General features: G+C 40.7%; 1 protein-coding gene across 2 annotated transcripts in view; it reads left to right on the top strand.

Annotated features, from left to right (window-relative positions):
• Positions 1-25,593, top strand: part of AGO2 (argonaute RISC catalytic component 2) — an 89,754-nt gene extending 64,161 nt beyond the window's left edge. For both annotated transcript variants that reach the window (XM_090040711.1, XM_090040712.1), the window contains exons 14-19: positions 376-466; positions 2,312-2,506; positions 4,192-4,326; positions 8,722-8,823; positions 10,834-11,033; positions 11,370-25,593. In XM_090040711.1, the coding sequence (XP_089896837.1) occupies positions 376-466; positions 2,312-2,506; positions 4,192-4,326; positions 8,722-8,823; positions 10,834-11,033; positions 11,370-11,478 (832 nt within the window). In that variant the 3' untranslated portion in view covers positions 11,479-25,593. The remainder of the gene's footprint in view (positions 1-375; positions 467-2,311; positions 2,507-4,191; positions 4,327-8,721; positions 8,824-10,833; positions 11,034-11,369) is intronic.
• The last annotated feature ends 1,755 nt before the right edge of the window (positions 25,594-27,348 follow it).

Here is a 27,348-nt window from a genome sequence, read left to right as displayed (position 1 = left end):
GCTTTCAGATGCTATAAGAAGTATGGAGTTACAATTTTCACCTTCTTCGGTCACTTTAGTGAAAGTAGATTGTATGCCCCTTGCCTCAGATTTTTAAAGGTATTTAGGTGCCTGATTCCCAAGGAAATCAATGAGCACCAGGAGCCTACTGTTTTTAAAACTTTGCCCTTCATGTCTGTGCAGCAGGTAACAGAAAGGAACTCTGATCAGGGTCAGGACGCTACCAGAATACAAACAGTTAACAACAATCATGATAAACAGATTATGCATTCCTCAATGACAGGGATGGCTAGGATTCATCAATTGCCACTTATAATTTTTTTTCCAATATTATCTATATAACATTTGTTCCAACATTTATTTTCTCTTCATTAGGCCACCAGTGTTTCAGCAGCCTGTTATATTCCTTGGTGCAGATGTCACTCATCCACCAGCTGGAGATGGAAAAAAGCCTTCCATTGCTGCAGTGAGTAAATTGTGTAGTAGTCTTGACTTTCAGTAATTTAATTTAAGTCTGTTTGGGGTTTTTTTTTTGGGTTGGTTGGTTGGTTGGTTGGTTGGTTGGTTGGGTTTTTCTAAGTAGCTGTAGAAGAGTAGCCTGTAAATCTGGTACCCCAGTTATAATGTTAAACACTGTTTAACTACATAATCTCCAGAAACCTGTTCTAGAGAACTTTCTCTGGTAATAATTGTTTAATGTTGTGTGAGAGCTTGCTGATTTGAAAATTACTGTAATACCTTATATAAATAAGTTTGTTTTTTCTTTTTCCAGGAGCTTTTTCAGGCTGATAGCAATATTATAATCCACTAAGAGTTATATCCCATTGATTCACAGTGCTATAACATTTATAGATTGCCAGTAAGAATCTCTGTAATGCGCATTTTTGTGAAATTTACTGTCCTTCTCCCCTGCCATATGAGGAATAAAGCAACCTGGAAGTGAATGTGGCCAACCTTTCTGAATGTCTCTAGTCCAGGATGTATTCTATATTTTGCCCCTGATCCTTGCTGGGCAGTCTGTGTTCATTATTCACCTTGAGTTGCATGATATTCTCCTACAAAGCAACGTGCACCAAAGCAGGCAGGGGAGTTTTCCTTCAGTTGCATCCTTTGCTGGAAGTGGGCTAGGGCTGGTGGTTTGCTTTCAGAAGGCCAAACCACTTCTCAAATATGCACATTTTAAGGCTTCACAGAAGGTATGCAGTGTGTAGATAAAAAATACTGTGTATGAATGTTTCACTGCTGGGTCTTCACTCTCATCTTTCCTGGGTTCCCCTGCAACTGTACAGTAGCAGCTACCCAAATATCTCCATGATAAGCTCCATGATGTTCCCCTCCCTCAGGTGTGTGAATCTACATACTCCTGGCTTAACTGCATTAGCAGTCTCCTGGCACTGGGGGGTCTCATTCCAGTCAGCATTTTGAACTACCCCCAGAAGCAAACAGTTGTTGGTATAATGAGCTCCCTGTAATTCGTCACAGAGAAGCTGCTGCACTCAGTGATAACAGTAACCTACAAGTGGCTTTTCAAGATAATTAATGCAGTCATTTACGAACTAGTTGACTGCAGTGACACAGGCGATTGTATCTTAGGCCCCTGGCAGACATTGTAAGAACATAAGAAGTACCATAATGGATCAGCCCTCATGAGTGGGCAAAATACAGCCCGTGAGCCGGATCTGGCCCACCAGCTGACTAGATCCAGCCTGCAGCTGCCCCCGCAGTGCTCCACTTGGGGCCAAGCCCCACCCACTTGCACCCGCAGCTTCCCACATTTTTTTCCTATAAAGGAGAAAGCTGTGATTTTTCTCCTTTTAAAAGATAAAAATTCTCATTTTTCTCCTTTAAAGGAGAAAAATCTGCGCTTTTCTGCAGCAAAAGGAGAATACAGATCCCTGGTCATCAGCTAGACAAATGCAAATGAGGGTTAGGCAGTAAAGGCTTCCGGGCACAGAGACCACATGAGTCAGGAAAGAACCAGGGATCCAGCAGCATCTTTGTGGTATGAACCAGTTGTGAAATCTTTTATTTCTTGAAATTGAGGTGAAGTACAGACTTAAAAAAACGCTGCTACCATTGCAAAACCCTTGTTGTAACACTGTCTATAGTCATAGGTAGACTCTTGAATTCTGAACACTTCTTTCCTCATAAAATAAACTTTGTATTGCTCTTTTTCTTTACAGACTGCATAGATTGTAAAGTAATTCAGTGAGATAATCAATTCTTTGTGTTTTTAAATATTTGTTTTTAAAGTAAGTTGAAAGAAAATTCTCTTTACCAGTTTGGTCTTAAGCATGGTATATTTAAACAGGTCGTTGGTAGTATGGACGCTCACCCTAATCGATACTGTGCCACTGTTCGTGTCCAGCAACACCGTCAGGAAATCATCCAGGATTTGGCTGCCATGGTCAGGGAGTTACTTATTCAGTTCTACAAATCAACCAGATTTAAACCAACTCGCATTATTTTCTACAGAGATGGCGTTTCTGAGGGGCAGTTTCAACAGGTTAATATTTTTGACATTTGAAATTTTCTGATAGTATCATTTGTTAAATTGGAGTTAGGATAAGTACTGTTTTTCCTCCTAATAGGTCTCGGGCATCAGCAGAACAAGGCAGAAAAATCATCCTCCCAGCTTTCAGGATCTTAACTGCTCCTTTATAAAAAGGGCATCACAATAAATTGTATAATGTCATTCAGTTTGAAGTTTGTTTAGCTTAATCCCCTTTCTGCAGTTCTTGTGGTTATGCCAAATCCCATTCCAAATGTCCAACTTTGTATGAATTTGATGTGTGCATGTCAATAAATAACTTCAATATTTTCTTTCATAATTAAGATATTTTAGTTTTTAGAAATTCCAGATTGTATCAACTCTCATATTACCATGTTTTAGTAAGAATTCATTGCAACTTGCTCTCTCTTCCCTGACACACTGCACTCAAAGAACTGGGGACAAGTACAAACATTTAAGTATTTTATATTCAGTTTCCTACTCTGAAAAACATTCAGGTTGTAGTCTGTTCAATAGACCGCTCAGTTGTGCCTTTTTATCTGTCCATTAATAATAGGTTGCATGCCACAATATTTTTATAGTCTAGGCATTGTGTTTGGAGCTATACTGATACATTAGTGGCGCACTGGACTTGACACATGACTTATTTTCATGAAGTGAAAGATTTACAGGTTTCCCTCTATTTTAATGCGGGTTCTTTATATGTGAATTTGCTCTTATGCAATGAGCATGTTTAGACCCATAATTTGTTATATGCAAGGTAAATTTGCTCTTATCTGATCAGCATAGATGTGTCCCCCCCTCCCCCCAGCAGTTAAGTCTGTGGGGGGAGGGGAAAGGGCTGTGGCCTCAGTCTCCCCAGCTGTAGCGGCCCCAGGAACAGCCAGTGCCAGCAGCCTGCAGCTGCTGGGCTTCCCCATGCTGTGCCCCTAGCCCCCCAGGGCTCCACCTATCCCCACTCACCCCAGCTTCTGCTGCAGCTGCCTCGGGAGCAGGCAGTGCCAGCTGCTTGTAGGTGCTGGGCTGCACCGTGCCCTGGTGCCGGCAGCTGGTGTTGGCTGTTCCCAGGGCCACTACAGCTGGGGTGAGTGCCATGCCCTGCAGGACCTGGGGCTCTACTTGTCCACACTCACCCGAGCCCATGGTGGAGCAGCTGATGTCAGCTGCCTGCGCCAGGGCATAGTGAAGCGGCTACAGGGAGCTCCCATCAGCCACTCCCAGGGCAGCTGCAGCAGGAGCTGGGGTGAATGGGGACAGGTAGAGCCCTGGCAGGCTCAGGGCATGGTGCAGCCCAGCAGCTGCAGGAAGCTAGCGCTGGGATAAGTGCTGCTCTGTTCCCTCTGTTTGGCTGCCGTGTGCATCTCTGAGAGTAGTCTTCCCTCCCTCACTGCCATGGGAACCTATCCCTGTTTCTTACATTATAAAGTGGGTTCACTTTATGCAAATTCAGTTTATGCGCTGTTCTCCAGGAACACATGTACCACGTAAATCAAGGGAAACCAGTAGTGTCTGATCCTACACATGTTTGTGTATGCTGATCTCTCCCTCGTTGGCAGCACTGGAAGGGAATGATTTAGAAGGGACAAAATGCAAATGATATGGCAGTTTTTAAAAGTAATTTTAATGCTAATTTTATCTTTGCAGCTCATATTGATCACATTTTTGTTAATTTGCTTTAGGTTCTCCATCATGAACTGTTGGCTATCAGAGAAGCATGCATTAAATTAGAAAAGGACTACCAGCCAGGAATTACATTTATTGTTGTGCAGAAAAGGCATCACACAAGACTCTTCTGTACAGACAAAAATGAACGGGTATGTTCTTAATATTTGCCTGTCAAGGACTAGCACATTGCCTGAATCCCCCTACATGCATCAAAGCTGCCTCTTATTTAAATAAATTTGAATTCACTCATTTCCATTTAAATTGCATTATCTGTGGATTAATCAATATCTTTTACCATCTGTGAAGAAATCTGTGTTTCTCTAACTACTTGTGGGCTTTGGGTTAAATATCATGGGCTGAAGTAGAGTTGTAAACCTCAAATGAGTTGGCAAGCTGAGTTCAGCTTGCGTGGCTTCTCACTGGAGCTGCCAGAGCTACTTTGTCAGCACAGGCACCATGCACAGGTTAACACGGCTTGCTGCCCCACCACTGATTTGCATACTGAGCTGCAGTCAAGAATCAGAAGTTCTGTGGCATGGGCACCATGGCTGGCTGCACCAGCACAGTGGCTCTTGGAGCTGTGGTTAAAAGCCCTGTGGGCCAGATCTGGAGACGAGTCATCCAGCCAGGGAGAAGCACTGCAGGACAGATGTTTGACCCCCCTGGGCTGAAGGACTGGCCAGCTTCCTTTTTCAGAAAGCAGCATTAATGGGCATTTTCATCTCAGTGTATTCTCTATATGGAGCTTAGAAGGCGATGGGTGGTTTAGTCAGACAGGAACTATTTGACTTAATTTTGATGCTGGCATAGAAAGCTTCTTGAGCAAGTTTGCAGATGACACAACCGGGAAGGACTGCAAACATGTTGGAGGATCTGAGCACAGTTCAGCAGAATCTCAACAGATTAGAAATTAGGGCTGGAACTAGCAGGATAAAGTTCAATGCAGACAAATACAGACAAGGTGCTACACTTCAGGAGGAATAATAAAAAAACATAAATACAACAGGGCTGGATGGCAGCACTATGGAAAAGGATTTGGGAGTCTTGGTAGACAGTGGATTCAATATGAAACTGCAGTATGATGCAGCCACCAAAGCAAATATGCTTTTGAGATGCATCAATAGAAGCATTAGGTGCAGACATGGGAGGTGATAGTGCCTCTACTCAGCACTGGGTAGGCCTCATCTAGAGTACTGTGTGCAGTTCTGGGCTCTGCGTCTTAGAAAAAGACATGGAGAAGTTAGAGAAGGTCCACAGGTGGACAAAGATGATCATGGGCTTGGAAAAGCAAATTTTATGAGGCGAGGTTGATGGAGCTGGGCATGTTCAGCTTGAGGAAGCAGTATTTAAGAGGGGACATGATAGCAGTCTTCAAATACTTGAAAGGCTGCCATAAAGAAGAGGAAAGGCACCTCTTCTCTCATGCTGTAGAGAGGAGGGTGCGGACCCGTGGCTCGAAGTTGCAAAGTAGGTTTAGACTGCATATCTGGAAAAACTTCTTCAGTATAGAAATTGATGCCTGGGGAAGTTGTAGACTCACCATCACTGGAGCTACTCAAGAAGAGGTTGGACAGCCACTGGTTGGGGATGATCTAGGTGTAGCTATGCCTGTGTTCTACTGTGGGTGTTTCCCATGCTTCTGGGCTTTGCTGGTTGCTCCATCTCCTCTCTGATGTGAAACCTTATTATACAGTCCAAAACTCTTCTTTTCATCTCGCTGTGCTTTAGTTGTAGTTCCTACGTGTCCCTCTTCAGACAGTTACTTTGCATACAGAGGTATCTCTTTCTGGACAAAAACTTGTGCATTAAAGATCCAGTCCTGCAGATCCTTCTCAAGTGAGTGGTATTTGCATTAATAGTTATAATCACTTAAAAGAAATCGCTGGTTGTACTAGGAATATTCATATCAGTAAGGGTATGAACAAACTTACGTTTTAGCTACTTTAAAAAGTATTGGAGGAGATGCTGCTTGGGAGCCTGTAGCTGATGTTATGATCTGTTGAGTCTGCTTGAGCCTATGGCAATGGAAGCTAGCTAAATGACACTAGCTTTGACCCTTAAATGAAACGGGGTTTAAGCTGGAGCAGTTTTGCTATATTTGTATCACTACAGAATTATGGAGCTGTCACGGTTGCATTGTAGTTGTTGAAGTAGAAGCAGCATTAAGCAGTAATATTGGATGCCTGGTTACTTAACATGAGCAGTTGGTTATTTTAATGAAAAATCCCTCTGTTCTTCTGACTCATCAATACGGACCGTAGGCTTTCTGTTCTTATTTAATTTATGCATCTGCATCCAGCCAGTTGTCGTTTAAAGAACTTCATCCATTTCCACACTCCCTGGGGTGGAACTGCGGCTAGAGGACAAAATAAGGTGGAAAGAAAATGTCCCTGCCAGAACAACCTTTGACCATGCCTTAACTTCTTCCCTTTTGATATCAGGAAAACGGGACAACAGACGCCTCTTCTCGTTAGTCTCAAGTTGGGAATCTGACCCACTGTTGCCTTGACTTCCTGGTGAATACAGCTAAAGCAGGCAGGGGAATGGGGAGGGGTATTAATACCGGTAGTTTTTCATCTCCTTTATTTACTCTGTATAGTGTATGGTGAGAAACTTGCTTGGTCTAGGTTCAGGTTTAAAAAAAAGGAGGAACAAAGCTAGTGTGAAAATAAATCTGTTGTCAATCCCAGCACTTTCCTAAGCACTAGTTGCCTACCACAAAGGGTAAGCCTCTCCCAGACTGTCAGTGCTGTCTTGCATAAATAGAGCAAGTGGTTGGCAGCACTGGTATCCAGCTACCCCAGAATTAGCCAAAATAATGTCTGAATCAAATGTATCATTTGTCTACATCAGTAAATTCAGCACTACTCTAGGTTTACATGACCTGTAAAATCGTACAATTTGCTGAACTTGGGCAATGGAAAAGTGAAGTGCCTGTTAATTTTATTAGTGCCGAGATGCTGCAGCAAGGTTGAGGAGCTTTTGCTAGGAACTGGGTAGCCAGTGATAAGAGATGATCTCTTCCCCAAAGCAATGCCCTAGTGATGGTAGGTGCAGGTGGTGGGGGGAGAAGTAGATGGGAAGTGACTAGTAAATGGTCATGTAACAAGTCACTGGCAGTTATGGAAGTAGAACCATACTTCCTGAGTCCCAGTTCCACTGGTTATCCACCAGACCATAGTTCCTGTGGTTTTTTCCCTTTTGTTCTGTTTGTGTCTGCTTAGTTTGCTGGCGTAGACTGTAGACATTTTTTCCTCTGAAGTTACTGTTTTATATGCAAACATTTGCACACTAACAGTGGTGTTACAGGGGCCTAGGGGCTTTCCTCCTGCTTTCACTTTAAGACAAACTTTCGTTTCCATGCTTATTTAGAAAGAAATGATGCAAAGTTTTAAGCAAACGAAAACTGCAGCAATAAGGATCCACTAACAGGAAGTCCACATCTTGTGTACATACTCGGATCCTTTGCTGTTGACAAGGTTGTTTGGGGGGGCTTTTTTCAGCTCAAATATTTTCATTCATTATTGTTTTCATCATATGTTGGTTGTTCCTTTAGATAGCTTGGAAGCAAGAACAGAGCTTCTGTTCATTGGTATTAGAAAAGCCATGTTAACTGTTAGCTAGTTCTATGGTCTTTCACTTTTCTAGTCCATTTAAGGTTATGTTTTATCATACTTCCACCACTTACTCATAAAACATTGAAGATTATTAACTAAGCTTCACAACATCCCTATAAGGCATGTATGCAAGTACATATCTATTTTATGTATGGGTGTCATCTTTTTTACAGAGGAGGAAATTTAAAGCAAGTGGTTCCCCAAGGTCAGTGAAGGACTTGGCTTTAGAAATGAGCAGTTTCTTGCTCTTAAACCTGAGCTGATAATTCTGAACATGTCCTGTCTTTGGCCTAGCACCAGCCTTTTCTGATACAGAATTGGAGCTACTTTGGTTTTGAAGTTTAGTGGACTCCGTTTGTTTACTTGCAGCACTAAGTATATAGATATACTTCTCTATAGCTGATCTGATCCCAATTGGCAAATGCAGAAAAAACAAAAGGTGTGGATTTCTCTTTTGCATTTAATTCTGACCTTTAAGTTTAGGGAGGGGGGCTGCTCTTGAATCGTATACCTTCTTCCCTTCTTCAGGTGCTGTGAAGAGAAGTAAACTGTGGAATAATACCCCCTAGGATATTAAGTTGAGAAATGGGGGTGACCAGCCAGTTGCAGGAATTTTCCTCCAAACTTTATCAATGGGTATTGAATGTTCCAAGTGATCTAAGAAATGTGTTAATGAAACTTGTTTTTTTCTTGGTGCACCTGAACTACAGAAGTCTAATTTCCTGACTGCAGACTGAATTAACTCATTTTTGCTAGTCATTTATTTCAGGCTTTTTGGCAAAAAATTGCATTTGAGCATTCTTCTTTATATTATACTTTTGGTATTCCTTTCGTTGGATAGTTCTTTACTGTCTAATGGAGTGGAAAAATTAACTAAATTGTACTGTGCCTCATTGTTGTAATTTGTGACTTATTCTGTTCCTGTAGGTTGGAAAAAGTGGAAACATTCCTGCAGGTACGACAGTGGACACAAAAATCACCCATCCATCAGAATTTGACTTTTACCTGTGTAGTCATGCTGGTATTCAGGTATGCTTTACTTGTGTCTTCATCTTCCACCATATTTGTTGGTGGTCCTTCGTGCACTTGCTGCACAAGCAGTGCATGCTGTAGCATTCCATTTACACCATCTCCCATGCTGATCCGTCCCTCAGAAGTATTCATAAGAAGTAACAAAAATACTCCACAAAAGTCTTGAAACAAATCAGACATGTCCTATACTTCACAGATCATTAACTTCCCGTGCTCTGTCCTTTTATGGACTTTTTGTCTACATTTTAAAGCATTTTTTTTCATCGGCATGAGAGTACCGTCCCACTTTTGGAGCTGCAAAAACTTTTGGAGGGACAAAAAAATGGAGCAGACTCTCACTGAAAAAATGGGTGTTTTATTTGAATTATGTCTCATAGTTTTGGAGAACTATTGCCACTTTCTGTCCTCCTTTTCCTGGTCCTATGCCCTACCTACCCCCACTTAAAGGTCATATTTAAGGTCAGATGTAATTTTGTATTAAAAGAAAACTTTAAACTTGGGTTCAAATTAGAATGCTGTGACCTCTTAGTGTTTTGCCCAGAATTGCCTTGGTTTAGAGTCCTTATCTGGTCTGTTGTGGAAGTCTAATATGAACTTCAAAAGGATCTTTTAATTTGGACAACACAGATGAAATTCTGGGACAGGTAATCTTATCATGTCTGTCTCACTGTAGAACTAAAAAGGATAATTTGGGAAATGCTCACTGGATTATTAGAATGATTTTTGAAGGGTGCATTGCTTTTTACAATGCTTACCTCTCTTGATGTGACAACTCAACTCAGTGCCTTGAAATGGGTTACTTTGTCTCAAATAATTTATGTATCAATTTTGTATATTTTAAGATTGCTTACATGACTATACGGGTACCAGAAATTCAGTGTGAACAATAGATTATCAACCAGTTCTAAGTTGCATGGAAAAGACTTGTATAAGACTCCTATAAGACGTCTCCAATTTTGTCCATATTGAGGACAGTCTCACTTTATTGCAACTTCTTTACTGTAAACTTTTCTCTTTAAACTGAAGAAACCTACTACAAAGAGCTTTATTTTTTTTTAATCCTAGTTAGTTGGAAATACTCAACAAGATGGTGCTGACAGGTATGTTAGGAGTCAGGATTTCTAGCTTTTTTCCCCCCCAGTTTTTAAACAGTATAGCCAAGGGTAACTGGTTTTTTTTTAGGATCAGCTGTAAGGACTGAACCTGGACTTCTGAATCTAGAAGCATGAGTCTGTCATTTGAGCTAACAGGCTACTAATGCTGAGGTAGTAGCAGTCTGAAACACCAGTAGAAGGCATAGTCAATAGAAGAGCACTCAGAACTGCACTGTAGTAGCATGGTTGTTTAAGTGTAACATTTGCATGTTTTTCTGCAAGAAGGATGATAAAATGGAAGAGACCTGGCTCTGCCTTATCAAGGATCTGCCTGCCATGATCTCATTAAATCTTGGCTGCAAAGTAGGTAAACAACCACTTTCCCTAATGTAGAAGTACAAATACTTGTCAAGATGTGTTTTGATATGCACAGAAATATAAAGAGCTTGGACCAGAAATCATTATACCCTGACTGGTGTAAATAGAATGTTTATACATCAAGGAAATGGAAAACAGTTCTTGCCTTGATTTTGTTGCATTCTACTGAGTTTGCTTTGAAGTGTGGGGCAGAGCTGAGAGCAGGTATGAGTACATGTGAACACACCTCAGAGTAACAGTCCATCAAAGGGAATTTCAGCTAAAGGAAAAGCCTTTCGTGAGCAGCAGATAACTGCAACTTCCCTTCGTTTATGTCTTTAACCTACTCTTTAGGAGTTTGGTTTGCGATAGGAGGGAGAGGCTATAAAGTGCTTGTGACCCCTTGTCTATCCAGGTGGAGGCTGGGTAAGAGAAATCTGCCTAATGAACAGCCTGCAGTTCAGTAGAGGCAACACATTGTATTTGAATTCCTAAATACATGGGGAAGTTGAGCATTTCCAAATGCCTTTTAATATTGTCTCTGATCTGCCCTTAGGGAACAAGCAGACCTTCTCATTACCATGTCCTCTGGGATGACAATCGTTTCTCTTCGGATGAACTGCAGATTCTCACCTACCAGCTGTGTCATACGTATGTACGCTGTACTCGTTCTGTCTCCATCCCTGCACCAGCATACTATGCACACCTGGTTGCCTTCAGAGCCAGGTATCATCTGGTGGATAAAGAACATGATAGGTGAGTTACTGTGTTGTGTGGTGGCAAAATAATACAAGTTTGAAAGGAACTAGGGATTGGACTTCTTAAATGTGGAGGTCAGTAATGTCCCCCTCAACAGCTTCTGTGTACGTTTTGTCTTTCACTAAATGCTAGTGTTTGAAAAAGAAGAACAATTATGATGTTATTCTAGCAGAGTAAAACAAAAGTATCTACCTCTTGTTCTTTTCGATAGTTCAGAAAAGTATTTTCAAAACCATGTTTTCAATTTTTGGCTATTTGCTCCGTGTGAAAGTCCTGTATTTCAGGGGAGTCAGATTAAAAGGGGCTTTATTCTTTTCTTCTTTCCCTTCTCAGTGCTGAAGGAAGCCACACGTCTGGTCAGAGTAATGGCAGAGATCATCAAGCACTTGCTAAAGCAGTTCAAGTTCACCAAGACACATTACGTACCATGTACTTTGCTTGACATGTTTTAATGTTTAGCGATTCGGTAGAGTTGGATTCACATGAGACCAGCTGCACTTAGACTAACAGTTGCCCAAGCTACACTGACAGCCAGCAATGAGTGATGCATCTGTATTATATTTTTTCCATTTTCAAGAAGGCCTTCCGTCCAGAATTTCTGACTTGATTTCTGAACTACAGACTTGTACAAAACCTCATAATTGTTGGAAATGTGGTTTGCCAAATCTTTAAGCTGCTTGTCAGAAAACAGACCCAGGTTTTACAGTTGTGATCAAGAGCTGTGATCTCAGGGCTAGAAATGAAACAAAATTCATTATTTAGTTTCCTATTCATTTTAATTGTTTTTAATTTGGAAATACCTGATTTATATCAAACTTGATGGGCTAAAATGCTGTGAGCTTGCTTTTAATACAAAAGAAAGCAAAGCACTCTGAATATTTATGAAGCTTTGATTATTCTGGGTGCTTTTACAAAAGTTTTTATTTTCAAAGTGGAAAAAAAAAAAGAATTCTGGTCCTCAACTGTCTTACAAAGATAATTTTCTGTGTCTAAGGGCAAATGTATTTTCTGAAGTTTGTTCTTGAATGTCTTTTATTGTGCTGCATTTAAAGATGTTTTTCATAGAGTGAATTATGAAATTAAAAAAGGAAACTTGTATCTAAACCTTTAATAACTACAGTTAGATTGGCAAAAGAAAATGTGCCATTTAAAAAATATTGTAAAGAGTTTTTTAAATCATACTGACAGCTAATTATAGAATTTGTCCTATAGGGCAGTGACACTTACTTACTTTCCAAAGTTTCTAAAGAATACGGGTCTGTGGTGATACAGTACAATCCTTTTTCACTGTTTTGTTTGAATTAATGTAAATTTTATATGTTTCACAGTATTAATGTGATAGACTAGAGGCTATTATTTATTTTTATTTACTAAGGAGTGCTCATCGTATTTCTGTTAACATATCAAGAATGCTTGGATTTTAGACATTAAAACCTTAGAGTGGGGGTGTTACTATTCCAGTACAGTAATATGCAGTTGGCTTTGTAACAGTTCAGAGATGCATACAGTGTATATTTTATAGCTTGAAATTTCTAGAAAGACTCTTTACATGTGCACACAACATGGCAGGTTTTACCTGTCTAGTTCAGAAATGCGCACATGAGACCAACATTCAACATCCATTCAAGCACAAAGCAATTTTTTATTTGTGTTCATTTTCGGTGAAGCAGCAATTTTAATAGACTAGAGTGATTTACTGGTTATAGCTAGGCAAAAATCATAGAATCTATGCAGTAAAAATAACTCTTAGGAAACTGAAGTTTACTTGTGGAGGAAGGTGAAAGTCTGTTTTGTATAAGGTCAATAATAAGTTGAAATTTTTTGGCGAGGGGTTGCTGTTCTCTTAGAAGAAGCATTAATTGAACTGATAGTTATTATACATGCATGCTTGTTAGTTTGCACACTGGGTTCATATAAGTCAGAATACATGTAAAAACCATTGCACTACCTTTGACACCATAAACTATTTTAGAAGAGGGTGGGTAAAAATTTCCAAAGTTGTTTGCTGATTTTTGTTTAATATTTTTGTAGGTTAAATCAAATACTTGTTAAGCACAGAGACTTTTTACTTATATTCTCTTCTACTGATTCATTTAGCTTTCTCTTTCCTCTCTTCCCTCAGCCATTTAGCCACTGTTGCAAGCACATTTACCTCCAGCCACTGAGGTGGAAAATAGCTTTATCCAGTACTAGTGTCCGTGCCATATTGTGGATAGACTAGGACTGGTTGCTGTTGAATAAGCCAGAAAATATTCAACCTTTGCTGCCTGAAAGATTTAGGTGCATAGTATAGTGTACATGTTCAGGTCTCCTCCTCAGCTCAGTATGCCGTTGCCCATGTTGTTCAGCTGAAACAAAAGTGTAAGTTCACCTGATAGCCGAGTTCAATTTACATTGTTGTAATTTTTTATTTCTGTCTTTCTGTTGAAATTATTGGGGCAGATTCTGCTCTCAGTCAAAGCTAGAGTGAATCCAGAGTTATTCTTGATAATCCTGGTGAAACTGAAAACAGAATTAATCCCATTATCTGTATCTTTCTGTTCTCTACTCAGCTTGCAAATGCCTCTATTGAAACAAAGATGAGTAACCAGCAATAGCTTTTCCATTATGGGCATGCTGCACTTTCTGTTCTGGTATTTGAGGTGTAGAAATGGATTGAGGGGTTTTAATTTGGTAGTTAGTGGTATGAATTATTTCTTCTAACTAAAGTGTTAGTCATATATTTGAAATACTGTTGGCTTTTCATTCTCCTCTGTACAAACCTGGGACAGAGATGAGCAACCCCATGAGGTTAGAAAGGTGGAATCCACTTCAGTCCCACATCCTGAACTCGGGCAGGCACAAGGCTGGGGTGTAGTCGTTCACGGCTCCTCTTCCATCCCTTGGGATAGAATAGCAGCTGCTGCTCTGTGACGGGACTTCCTGGCTACTGGATTAGTGTGCAGATACACTAGCTCTCGCCCCGTTCCTCCCCTTCTACATAAGATGTTAACATACGGCCCAAATATCCCAAATGCAAAGGTGCAGAGGGAGTTTTGAGGATGAGACCATTATGCAGGCCCTCTACCAAAGGCTGCCTGTTGCCTGTGTGTCCCATTGACACGAGTGTGAATTTGGTGTGTAGTTCCCTCACATGTTGTGAAGGATGTAAACACTGTGAGACAGCTATGAGTGTTTTGAGGGCCAAGGAATTTTACCTATTACAGATCTCTTCCAGCTAAAATACTGTTAATTTTTAAAAAAGGCTTTTTTCCAAAGAAAATACAGTGAATTAGCCCATAGTAGTTTAGTTGTTTAAAGTGTTTTACAGAACATATTTTTAATGGGCAGTGCACATTGTAAAATAGGCACTAGGTGTGTACAGCAACTCAGTTTTCTATACAGATTTTTAATATAAATAGCATGCATATAAGCAGCAACATGTGAATTAACAATACACCTTTATTGCTATATCAATTTACTTTCTCCTGCAGCAGCTCTTGTAAGATCAGCAGTATCTCATGAAAACTCATCTGCATAAACTATTAGCAAATATTCTCCCAAAGAACCAAGGGGGAATAGTGTGATGAACTACCATGCATGGGAAGTTTAGGATTGTCATGTCCACCATTGCTATTGAATTCTTTGTGAAGGCTGGTAGTTTTAACCACTAAGTCATTAGTTCAAATTCAGCTCAGGTCAGCAGTAACCAAAAGGATTTTATCATCTGCAGTTCTTTGGCCCATGTAAAAAGTTTACCTTACTCAAGTCAGGGGAGGTGAGACCAGATCCTGCCGCATTACGACAGTTCTGCTCAGTTACATTGCTGGCAGTGGCTTTTTCATTTTGATTTAACAGCTGATATAAAATGTACTGTCTTGCTGGCAGACTTATCAGGAAAAAACAAGTGTAGAATGGGCCGCGGTGTTTGAATTCCCCTTACCCCTCTGGGGTTGTCCTTCCAGTACCGAAACAAACAATGGGGGAAGCTTACACTGGCTATTGCCCATCATAAAGAAGGCAGGTTGTATGGCTATCAGTCTCAGCTCCTTTTGTTAGAAATGTATTTCTATAAGAAGATTCTTATGAAGACAAGGGTGTCAAAAAGTGTTGGATGGATTAAGCCTGAGTTTGGGGAGGAGGAGAGACTAAGCAAAAAATCCTGAGTTGAAAGCTGCAATTTCCTGCCTTACCTGTATGCAAATAGCAAAACTCTTGAAACACAGTAACAAATGCTGCTATCCAAAGGTGCAAAACAATACCAGCAAAGATCAAACACTTAATATAGGCCTTTTAACAAAATAAAGCTAGATACAAAACTACTCTTGGACTCTGCTGTGCCTTTAGGTACATCAGCTGTTTAGAGGGAGAGGGGAAGGCAGTGTGGCCCCAACAGACCAACTCAGGGTAGGGACAGACGAGCAAAATATAGTGATATCGGAGGTAGGAGCAGGGACTTCCAGTGCAGTAGCTGCTCCGAGGTGACTGTTGTTTGCCTGGTCTTACTTCGTGGTAAATGGAAGTTAGTCCTCCTTTCATTCAGGGCCGGGTCACTACAGTTTGCCTTTCACGTACTTAAGGGTAAGGACAGACGGTGAAAAAATTGCAGCCTGCTTTCAAATTGCCGCATGTTGTTGTCTGTCTGTAGCCTTAGAGTCCCAGTGCCTACTGGGACACGTGGCAATGCTGTGACAGCCAGTGTTAGAAAAAGGGGTAGAGCCATCAGCCCCTTGCAGCCCAGTCTATTAAACCTTCCCTTCCCAACTTTGCAGTCAAACACACAGTCTGGTCAGTTTTCTTTGTTAGTATATTGTATTTTTGGCTTGATTCAAGCTTGAATACTTTCACTCCAACGTTTGACCAGCCTGTTGCGTAGGGGGGAGATCATTTGAATAAATGGACAGCAACTTTTGCGTGTTTCTAGATGGATCAGGTGAAAAACCTTCAGGAGGCTTTTATTAATTGTCCAAATCGTAAGGAGGCATTGTTTGTATGTCCAGTGGTGTCGGCTTGAAAACGTACATAATTATGTTAAGAAAAATCCCACTCTTGTTATTTTTGACCCCTATAAATCCTTCAGTTTGCCCAATTCTGGAATCAGAAAAAGACTTTAATTGATTCTTGCGGTCTTCATGCAGTTTTAAATGCAGCATCTAATACAATGTTTGCTTCAAAAATTGTAGTAGTTCTCTTAACATGTTTCATGTATAATTAAGATGAAGGATAAATTTTCAAAAGGTTTAAATCCATTTTTGAACTTGGGACTTGGTCATTTAGATTTCTTAAATGGCCATGTCACTTTAAAAAAAAAAAAAGGGTTTAGGTTACCCGAACAATCGGGTGCATTTGAAAATTTACCCCACAATCTGTCTAATTTGTATTAGACACGCAGAGACTTGGATACTAGAGATCAGATTTGTAACCTGAAGTGCACTGCATGCATATCGCTGGATCACTTGCTTTCCTTTTGCGCAGAAGTATATTCCTGAAACGAGGCAGTACTGTGCACCACACTGTTGAAGCCCTGGTTCTTTTCCATCTAAGTTGCTAGCAAATTTTCTTTCTCTGCATTGAGATCAGGAGAAGGAAGAAGGCCCTGAATTTGCTTGCTTCCCACTTTTTACCACACCCCTGAAAATTTAAGTGGATTGCTGAATGTTGCAGTGCATGATTTGAAATTTGTCGTCTTTCTAAGAAATAATACCCAATGCTTTATGACCAAAACAGGGCAATGTTACAGCCTTCAGTGGGTGTTCTGCACAAGTGAAGTCCATAAATGTCCTGCCTGAATTACAAATGTAGAATTAGGACATTTATTTGGAGATGCAGATGAAAAGAGCCTTCTGTTTTCATATAATCTGGGGGTCATTTTTGGTGGTATAGGTAAGCCATAGGACATTTTTGTAGGAAATCTTGTTCACATGACAAAAGGAATGCTGGATAAGTTCTCGCGCTCCCTGTGTCTCGCACTGAATAACCACATTGCAACTTTTTTCTGTTTCTGTTTTTTGTTTTTTTCCATTTGGAATATACTTTTCCTAAAATAACGTCTCCTTCAGTTTAGTTGTCACTTTGGTGCGACTGTCTCTGATTTCTAATACACTACTTTTTATTTCTATATTCCGTTTGGTAATTTGCTTCTGTGTACATGCAATCTTTTCTAAGGAAACCTTCAACTAGGAATAATTGCACTGATTTTTTTTTAACTTTTTTTTTTACTGTACCAGACTTCCTTTTGCATCTGCTGTAGATGGTTGCAAATACTGTAAATAGTGTTATGAATAGCAAACATGAAATGTTCTGGGTATCGTTAATTTTGTATTTATATCTTGGAAATACTGCCGGATTTTACAGTATTGAAATAGAAGCTGTAGGGTCAAGGTTATGACATGTTCTTTTTTTGTGTATGCTGGATATGTCCACCAGGCACAGGTGTTCATTGGTCGTATGGAAATAGTTTTTTCTTTATTTACATGATCTTTCTCCTTTGCTCCTCTCTCCTTTATGCACATTTTGGTACAAAGTATGAGAACAGTTTTTAAGCTATCAACATGCATATTGCCTGTAAAGTATTTAAATGCCTATCTTTACTATTAATATTAGTTAGCTAAAACATTAATATCGACTCTATTAAACATAGCTTTGTGATATGTTTTTTTCTGTCTCTTTCCACCACTTGACTCTGGCATCAGATTATAAGGCAGCGGTTCTGAACCTTTTTCAGTTGATGTACCCCTTGGTCTCAGACTGAGACTTCACATACCCCCTTTCAACAGGAAATTAATTTTTTGTTCAGAATCGCTGTAATAAGGGAACCAGTCTACTAGTCTGTGAGGCAATGTTAATAAAATCATAGAGATGGAAGAGACCTTGAGTCTATTTCTCTTCCTGGTGCAGGATTTTCTTGTATCATTGATTTTTTTTTTCTGGTGCTTTGACCTAGGAAATTTGCTAGTGGTGTTGCCTCCTTGGTCTCTTGCATTAGAAAGCCATCAGTTTTTAATGCATTGAATGAATTGTCATTTTCCTTCATTAACCCTTATGGGTAGGAGAGACACGAACTACAGCACTGCTGTTGCTGCATACTGGTAGTGTGCTACACACAAGACATCTCTGCTCCCAGCTCTAAGGTGATATACTATAGTGGAAAGCCTCAAAGGAGTATGTCCTTTTTTTTAGTCTCAAAGTTATGTTTTTTGCGTGTGTGTGGTGTGACGTTATACGATGTAGCACATTTGAAAGTGCTTCGGCTGTTTTTCCACGTTGTTTCTTTTTCTAAAGTATTGAAGTGAATGTATTGGCTTCTCCAGGTCACTACAGAGAGTGATTTGCTAATATTCTTTAGTTAGCAAGCGGATGCAGTTAAAGGCTACCTCCTGTATTCTTCCACAGATTAATATTTGTTCTTAAAATGCACCTACCGTTTGTTGTGAACCGCCAAAATATTCCCCGACAAACTGCATTGTTGTTTGTTTGCTTCTGGCTTGAATGTTAGTGTGCCACATTGTGATGTTAGTGTCTGCTTCCCACCTATTCTGTCAAGTAAGGGGCATGTTGGACGAACAAATGTTGTCAGGATGCTGTCTGTCGGGAAGTTTGGGAAATAGCAAGGAAGATAACTTTACAAGCCTGGCATCTTCCTTTTGGTCTGGATTAACTAACAGTGATACCCTTAAAACAGCTGTCAGCTCTCTTAGTAGTAGAGTTTCCATATTGCTGTTTCCAAATGAAAATTGTTTTTATGCTTCAGCCATTTGCTGGAGAAGTATATCATGTTTTAATTAAAGGTGACATGAAGGTGCTTGAAATTTTATATTTTGAACCTGAGGCAAAAAAATAACATTAGAATATTTTTCTAAAATACTTTTTAAGTAATTTTACTTGACTGTAACACTGCAAATATATATTCCCTAATCAAATCATGACTGATACATTTTAAATGCAACAAAATGTCTCAAAGATATTCTCTTGTAATTACTTTCTGTGTCAGGAATGTGCAAAGCCTTGTCCATAATTCACTCTTGAAATAAGTACACACTTACTAAAGGTGCTTTAAACTATCTGAAGCTGAACTGTAGAAAACTGTTAATGCATCATAACTTGTTTACAAATTAATCCTGACAAGCGTCCTTGTTCGATGTGCTACCACTCTGCTGCCAGAAATGTTATCGGGTTATTTAATGTAAGGTAAACTGGGTTATAGTACGCTTCTAAATGCTAATGTTGTTTTCAATGTCTGGGCTCATTAAGCTACAAAAATCAGCACCTGGGGGCAAGTATATCAAGTTTCTCTACTTTTTTGCAATTCTCTGGCCCTGAGGTGCCTCGGCATGGTGCCCACAGTTACTAGTGGCAGTCAGATGCGCTTTCGTCTAATTAAAAATAAGTTTCTCTGAAAAAAAATAGGCAGCAGGTAGGGTAGAGATGCACAAGCTTTCTAAGCAACAGCTTACTTTGTCAGGTGCTAAATATAAAATATAAATATAAAGATGAAAAAAAATACTTGAGTTAGATTGCTTAATTGCAAAACGGAAGCTGGCCAGGTATCAAACTCCTGAATTCTTTTTGCTCAGTTTGTACACAGTCCTTACTCGGGCAAAACTCCCAGAGGAGTGTAGAGCAGGGGTTGGCAACGTTTTTGGGCAGAGTGCCAAAAACACCCGCAACCTTGACTTGTAAGAAGTTGGTGTGCCAGTAGCGGACGGTGGGGGGGTCGTGAGGGGCCTGATCCTTGTTGTGGCGGTGCGGCCCTGGCTCCTTCCCTGCCATCCGCCCCCAGGCACATGTGCCAAGTAAAATGCCTTTGTGTGCCCTGCTTTGGCACCTGTGCCAGGGATTGCCTACCCCTGGTGCAGAGCATAAGATTTTGGCTACGTGTCATGTGCAATAGCAACTTCTCACTAAACATTTCACTACCTCTTGTGTGGCAACTGGATCCATAACACATTGTACTGGCTCTGGAAGGGGGTGCCACCCAGGGGTCCAGTGCAATAAGCTCATTGTTGATGCAAGCATCATATGCTTACTACCTTTTTCCAGAGTTGGTTGTTGTCAGGCCCAAATAATCACCTGAGAGGCTGTGCCAAGAGTGGACCTCTACAGACTCCTCCCTCCCCTATATGAAAGGGAGAGGATGCCATCGCATTGTACCATGGGCCCATCTTCCAAGAACTTGGGGTATGGGGGAGCTAGATAAGACTGTTTGCAACACTATGTACTTGTTCAGGTGCGGGGCTGTGTTTTCTCTGTGGCTTCTGATTAGCTAGAAGGGACACGGCCAACACTAACCAGCTCTTGGGGTGGATAGGCAAGTGACCCTGAAGGATGATGCAGACAGTTCCTGCTTGCACAAACCCTCAACATGCTGACCCTTCTCGTGTCACAAGGCTTGTCCCAAAGAGGAAGGCTGACAGACTACTCCACAGAAAACTCATTTCCCTACCCCTGGCTTCCCCCCAGACCGCCAGAGACTGACTCTGCTTGCCCAGGATGGTTGTGACCAGGGCATGGGGATCTCCCACCCCTCTCTGTGGTGAACCAAGACCTGGACTTGAAGCTCTGTAGAACGGCAACAGAATGGGTTTGTAGCCCAGGAGGTCGCCTTGCTAGTATCTTGTTCCAGTAGGCAGCGTAACTCCTTCAAGAGCGCTATTAATTACTCTTAATTTGCTAGGTGGACTGTCACTCATCAGTGGCCCTTTACAACAAAGAAAGAGAAGATAAAAACCTGCTGGGACACCTGAAGCCCAGTGGTGACTAGCAGGGACAGCCAACATGAGGGCTGGTGCCTAGCAGAGGCGTTTTGTTGTTTATTAACATTTTGGCTTTTTGCGAGAGCTTGGCAAATCTCGCAGCCAACACAAGAGGAGTCTATTGTGCAGACTGGGAATTTCAACACGGGGCAAGATTAGGAAGGTAGGTATCTGGCCTCTGTTCCTACCTCTTCAGTATCTCTCGAGTATTTTAAGTTTTATGTGGGTTCAGACAAATTCTGCGCTTCCCGGGTTTCCTCGTGGAGCATGTTGACAGGTCACACGCACTGCTCCTCAGTTTCACAAGTGTGTCTGGACCGGCGTGGTGTTTAAGGATTGGAGCCTGTAGTCCAAGGGCTCCCCTGTGCTACAGACCCATTGCTGCCAGTGGAGCCCATTCACGCAGATGCTGTTGGGAGTCCTTTCATCCAAGTAGCAGCGCCAGTTCTGTAGACGCCATCAGAGACGGTGACAAAAGCTCCTGTCCGTGTGACCTGCCAATGCCCACGAGAGGATTTTGCTGGCATAGTTATGCTGGCTAAGGTGCAAAAACTTCGTAGTGTATACTAAGCCAACATCTCCATCTACATAGCCTGGTCCCAGGCTTTTTGTGTACCCAAAACTCCAATCAAAGATCATCTAAACGTTGTTCCCAGCTTTCATTAAAGTTAATGGCATCCACAGTTACATTAATTGTCATGACTCCAAGCCTTTGGTATATCATTCTTTTTTCACTTTAGAAAAGCATTTAGTCCTGATGCTGCTGCCCTTAATCAAACGTGAAGATTCATTGCAGATTATTTAAGACTACTCATGTCAATTGGGGATTGAGCCCTTTTCTGCCCATCTTTTGTGCAAGTGATAATAGCTTTTAAAAGAAAAGTAAGGTTGCTAACCACTTGTCTCAGTACCTCTTGGTGGGTCTAGTTTAGGCACTATTCTTATCAATGTTTTAACTCCAGAAACGCCCCTTAATTAAAATCAGATTAAACCAAATATGTCCAGCCTCTGCTTTTTTTTCTTATTTAGCTGGATCCAGGCAGCTGCAAGTACTTTGTCTTTGTTTGATCATTTTGTTTCTTTAGAAACTGATTTTTTTCAAACTGGTTGCGAGAAGGCAGATACTGTAAGTTGACACGGACAGGAAAATAATTGTTTTCAAAAGGGATCTGTGGTATGAGATTAACAACACTTATTTTCATTTCTGGGCCTAATCTCTTACCACAGGTCAGGCAGGGTAAAATCAGTGTTAGTGTAGTTTTATAGTCTCTAAAAACAAAGACAAATGTAAACTAGCCATAAAGGACCAGTGCTGTTCACATTTTTTCTGTCCTCTCTCCTAAGGAATGTCACTCTTCGTGTTCACCTAAATGACTAACTTCACGTGAGGCAAGCCTACAAATCTGGGGTTTTTGGAGGGTGGGAGGGAGGTTTCTTCCACGTACGAGATCGCGGCAGCGTTCCCGTTCCTGACGCTCAGGCAAATTGGCACAAGGTCATTGGCTTCTGTAGAGTGTCTGTAGTTTGATGGCGGCAGAACGTTTGGACCGTTAAAATGTCAATCAAGTTGATCCAAAACTTCTGTAAAACCACGACCATTTCTGGGCAGCAAAGTGGTTGACTGATCATGGGAGGGCGAGGTGGAAAAGAATGTATGGTTCTTCTCCAAATCGTTCTTACCGTTGGTACGCTTCAGGTGCAATAGATCAGATGTAACAAACGTTTACTGAGCGTTTGTAGCCCTTCGTTTTAAACAGTTTTTCTAGGTTTTCCTCTTATTTTTGTAAAATAACTGAAAAAGAACCAAAAATTAGCTCAAAAGTTTCATATAGTCCCTTCAATGGAAAGGGTTTTTATGACCGTTTAAAGTTTACTATTTTTTTAAAGAACTTGAGAAGGGCCTCATTTCAAGCGGTACTAAATGTATAGTAATTAGTTTATTCCTTTGTGTCACATCCTTGTTGAACTGTCTCGTGCTTGCAGTCTGTAAACCGTGCAGCGCTGGCTTGTTACAAGTAGCACTCGTCAGAACTCGCTTTATTTGTACGCGGCAGCTGCATCCTGTAATGCCTGTTTTCTTAGACGGCAAACTTCACTCAATGCATTACACGTGATAACGTCTGAGCCTTCATGTAGATGTAGAGTTTCAAATGCATTGTATATATTTTAAATAGTTAAATGCTTGCATGATGCTATGTGGTGATGCCACTTTAAATTAAGCCTTAACAAGATACTAAATTTGTCAATTCCCAGAGTATGCAAAAATAGTTCATAGTTAACAGGACTAGGTTGTTCTTGTGGAGTTGAGACGGTAAAAGGAAAAGTCGTCTTCTCCCCTGATCGATTTTAAAGGGAAGCTTTTAGATGTATGCTGTGACTTTGCTGTCCCTGTTGCTCTATAGACACTCAGTTTTTGTGCATTTCTGTGGCAGTCTGCAGAGATTCAGCAGCCTAAAATATCAACCTTTTGTTTTCTAACAAATTGTTTTTCCCCTGATTTGAAATGTATTCATGCCTGAAGGAGGATTATGATTCACCGTTTCAATGTATGTCTATGAACCTTTCCTTGAGTTCTGTGCTTTTGCCAGATGTGCCAGTCGCGAGAAGTGAGCATGGTGGCACTAATTCTTACAACATTTTTAATTAATGGCAAACCAAGTGTTGTTGGGGACCCAGCTTTCCTTCCAATTTGGATCTACCTCATTTAAGCAGTTGGGTGCTATTTACTCAAATTGTCGATGAGATCGGGAAAAGTGACCAAACAGTAAGCGATGACTGACCTCTTCATAGGCAATACTCTGCAAACCAAAATCCTTTTTTGGTTTTTTGTATTTGAGTTTTATTCTTGTGCCTTTGTGTTGAGTCCCAATGCATAACAATCAGAAGACACATCCAATGAGCAGCAGCAAACTAATTTTAACAATGAAATCAAAGAAACAATGGAACATAGTTTTAACAAAGCTAAATATCAAAGTTTAAATATATTTTTGGTGTATCAGACCATAACATGTACAGTATCACAGCAGAATTCTTATAATGTGAACAGAAGTTAATATCCAATGACTAATTTTTAACAATGTGCATCCCTAACTTTTTTGTTTATGTACATATACACATGCTGTTGGCAAGGTGTGTGTGTGTCTATAAAGACACTGAAAAGGGGGGGTGTGTGTACATATGATGAGTAAGGGAAGGCGATGTTAGTGATTTTTCCAGTTTTGTATTGAACAGTTTACAACTATGCATTTTTTCTACTACGTAAATCTTTTTTTACTTCAAAGTAATTCCTTTTTGGAGAAATGTTAAGTTATGATGTGCTATCATTTTTTTGAAGTTTGAAGAATTTGACTTTATACCAGTAACTAATACAGAAAGGGAATCTTTTCTGTAAATTGTATTTAGTTTTAATATTAAAAAAAAAAAATCTATATATGGACTAGAAGAGTACCAACATTCCTGAGTAGCAGGACTTAAGCTATTTCATATGGCTTTTTTTGCTGCGGAGACTCAAACAATAGGGAAACGCCTGTTTTAAAGATTTTATAAAAACTGCTCCATCAGGTCTATACTTAGCTATATTTTCTACAGCCTAGTCATCCTTTAATATGCTGCATATGAATTATCAGCATTGTTGCACTTTCTCAGTAATAATGTACGCCCTGCAATTGGCTCGTAACAAGGACTTTAGTTTTTTAACAAAACCATAGTACTTTGGGCAGAAGGTAATATTTATATAGGTACCTCAAGAAAATAAAAGAGCCTGATTATGCTGCATTTTGTTCCTTTACCTTTTTCATGTAGCATCTTGTTTGCTTTGATTAATTGTTTAGTATATTGTTACTAGCTACCTGTTTTGCTTTTGGGGACCCCAGTAGCATTTAGAGAGTTGTGTTTTATTAAGCTTGTAGGATGTAGTATCCTTTCTTGTTTTATTGCAGTAGTTTGTATAAGGTTTACCCTCCGTTGTATAGCTGGGGGATGCTGGAGAAGTATGCTTAACCTATTAGTACACTTCAGGAAAAGGATACTACATTGCTAAAACAGACAATACATGTTCCTTAATCCTTTTTTGCTTGTGCTGCTTTCTTAACTCAAATCCAAAAGAAAAGGTGAGCAACTCGTTAACTGAAGAAAACAAAAAGAAACCAAACCAAACCCTGCCCTATTGATCTTTTAAATTCAGGCCAGCGAATAAAAAGCATGACCCAGGCTGGGCCACGTTGTGTTCTCAATGGCAACCCTCTGGAGGAATTGCACCCAGAGTCACCAGTCGAAGTGAAACGTGGCCTGCTGATTTGGGTCGTTTGGTTCAGTCTGACGACTCAGTTTTCTAGTTCTTCATTTCCCCAGTAATGTAAAATGTCAAACGTGCGCAGATGAGGAATTATCTTTGTTGAGAAGAACTGTTGAAGGAAGCTTCTAAGGCTGTGAAACTTGAGCATTTATTGTCATGTTTTGAAGTGGGTCCTTTTGAGTTTGTTTTAGAGCTTGCTAGGTGAAATAGTTTGCACTACTTTTGCAATAAACTCATGAAAAAACTAAGTTTCTGTTTGGGTTTCTTCCTGTGTGTATATATATATATATGTGTGTGTGTGTGTGTGTGTGTGTGTGTGTGTGTGCGCGTGCGCGCGTGTGTGTGTATGTATACGACTAATACTAAAGAGTTAGCATAGTGTTTTTTTTCACCTCAAGACATGAAACTCATAAGCTCAAAAAACTGTAAATCCTGACAAAGATATGATGTGAATGATATTTTTTAACGTTATTTTGTATGGTGTCAGTTTTGTTTTGCCTCATAGTATGTCAATAAAAAACAAAATTCCTCATCTTTCCAAGCCTCTGTTCAGCGTCCTGTTGAATTGGGGATTTTTTTTTTTATTATGCACATCCCTCACTTCATACACACACACGAATAGTTGTACTAAGCCAGTCGTTCAACATCCAGCAGGAACTTACTTCTGAAAAACATCAATTCAATCTAGGACATACTGTCGCACTGTATGTAATATCCCAGTATCTCACTCGTACTGTTCCTGTACCCTTGACCATCAGATATGTGGTGTGCAAGGACACGGGAGTTTTAATGCCCCACTCCAACTCTTGGTTTTCTTGTCCATGGACTTCTTGTGTATATGAGAGAAGCACCTGGTGTGCCAACCCGACTCTTTTTGTGAGCCATAAAAGAAAAGTCCACCAATTAAAACCTCACTCGGCTGTAGCTCCATCCTCTGGCCTCTTACTGTAAGTCTTGTACCGTACAGGCCCCAGGTGCCCTCTTCAGGCAGCTGCTGGCAGAAGCGGGAGCAGCCTGTACTCTGCAGTGCTGCACTGGTGGGTACATCTCTTCGGCGTCCCTTCCTGGCAGCAGTAAAAAGAAAACGGTGTCTAGGTGGAGGTGGGCACCCAGTGCTAACTTGTTTAGCTTCTTTCATTCCTTTATCCCAGCGTCAGGCAATTACTTTGGGCAGAGGGCCGCGTACTCAGTTTTGGCAAGCCATCGAGGGCCACATGACAGGCAGTCGGGGGCAGATAAATATTTATTTTCTCAATTTTTTTAGGGGCCCCGCAGCCCGGATAGCATGGCCTGTCAGGCTGCATTCTGCCCACCCCTGCTTTATCCTGTCTCATCAGAGGCCTTTAGATATTTTTCACCTAGCCGTGATGCACTTCTAGTCGGATATATTTGTCACTATAAGTAGGGAAAATGCAACACTACCTCGGGGAAAATACAAATGTCTTGCAAGTTAATTTTTTCTCACGGTATAATCACCCTGGTGCCAACACCCACCCAAATACCTTAGCAGATCTAGGGCCTCTGCTGGATGATTGGAGTTGGATAGGCCAGACTTTCGCAGTCATCCCCTGGGAATGTTGCTACGGAGCTCAGGAAGGTACAAACGCCCCTGTGCTTCCTTACCCAAGTGGCATTTGAAGGGCAGGAGAGTGTGCTGGTGTGTCGAGCTGCAGGAGCTACTAACAGATAAGAAATTTCTCTTGACTAATACCTAGAGGCCAGAGCCTGGTGGACACTGCAAATGCATAAAGATATAGGCGCTTCCATTGTGTTGAGGATCTTCTAAAACACCAGGTGCAAAGAGAAAAATTAAGACTAGAAATAAATATGAAACAATATCACTGAAAGAAAATGCCCCCCCACCCCATGAGTTCCCTCTACCTGACATTTCTGAACATTTTCAAGTAGAACAAAGTATCTGCAACCCGGAGTCTGAACTGCACTGAACCACACATTCGTAATTAAATCCTTCCAGTCGAGAAAAGCAGTTTCAGCTGTTAAAATAGAGTTTAAATCAACAGGGCTGGGATGTTCCCAGCATCTAATAAGGTTTTCTGAATACTTCCCATTTTAAGACCTTTCCCTGGTGCTTTGAATAAGGAATTTAAATTTGGTAGGGGCAGAGTCTTTGTCAGACGTGCATTTAGCCCGGTCACTCTCAGCCTTTTCCGATTCCAGGCGCACCCCTCCACGGACGGAAAGCACCCCTTGGAAAATGTCACCTCTTAGTTTTTGCTCAGTTTTTAACTACAGAAAGATAATAGAGAGGTTTGTCTAGTGCAAAGAG

This window comes from Crocodylus siamensis, chromosome 3 (genome assembly GCF_052110815.1).
Source record: "Crocodylus siamensis isolate JL-2025a chromosome 3, ASM5211081v1, whole genome shotgun sequence".
Lineage (NCBI taxonomy): Eukaryota > Metazoa > Chordata > Crocodylia > Crocodylidae > Crocodylus > Crocodylus siamensis.
The sequence above is the reverse complement of the archived record's forward strand: the minus strand, read 5'-3'. Positions and strand labels throughout refer to the sequence as shown.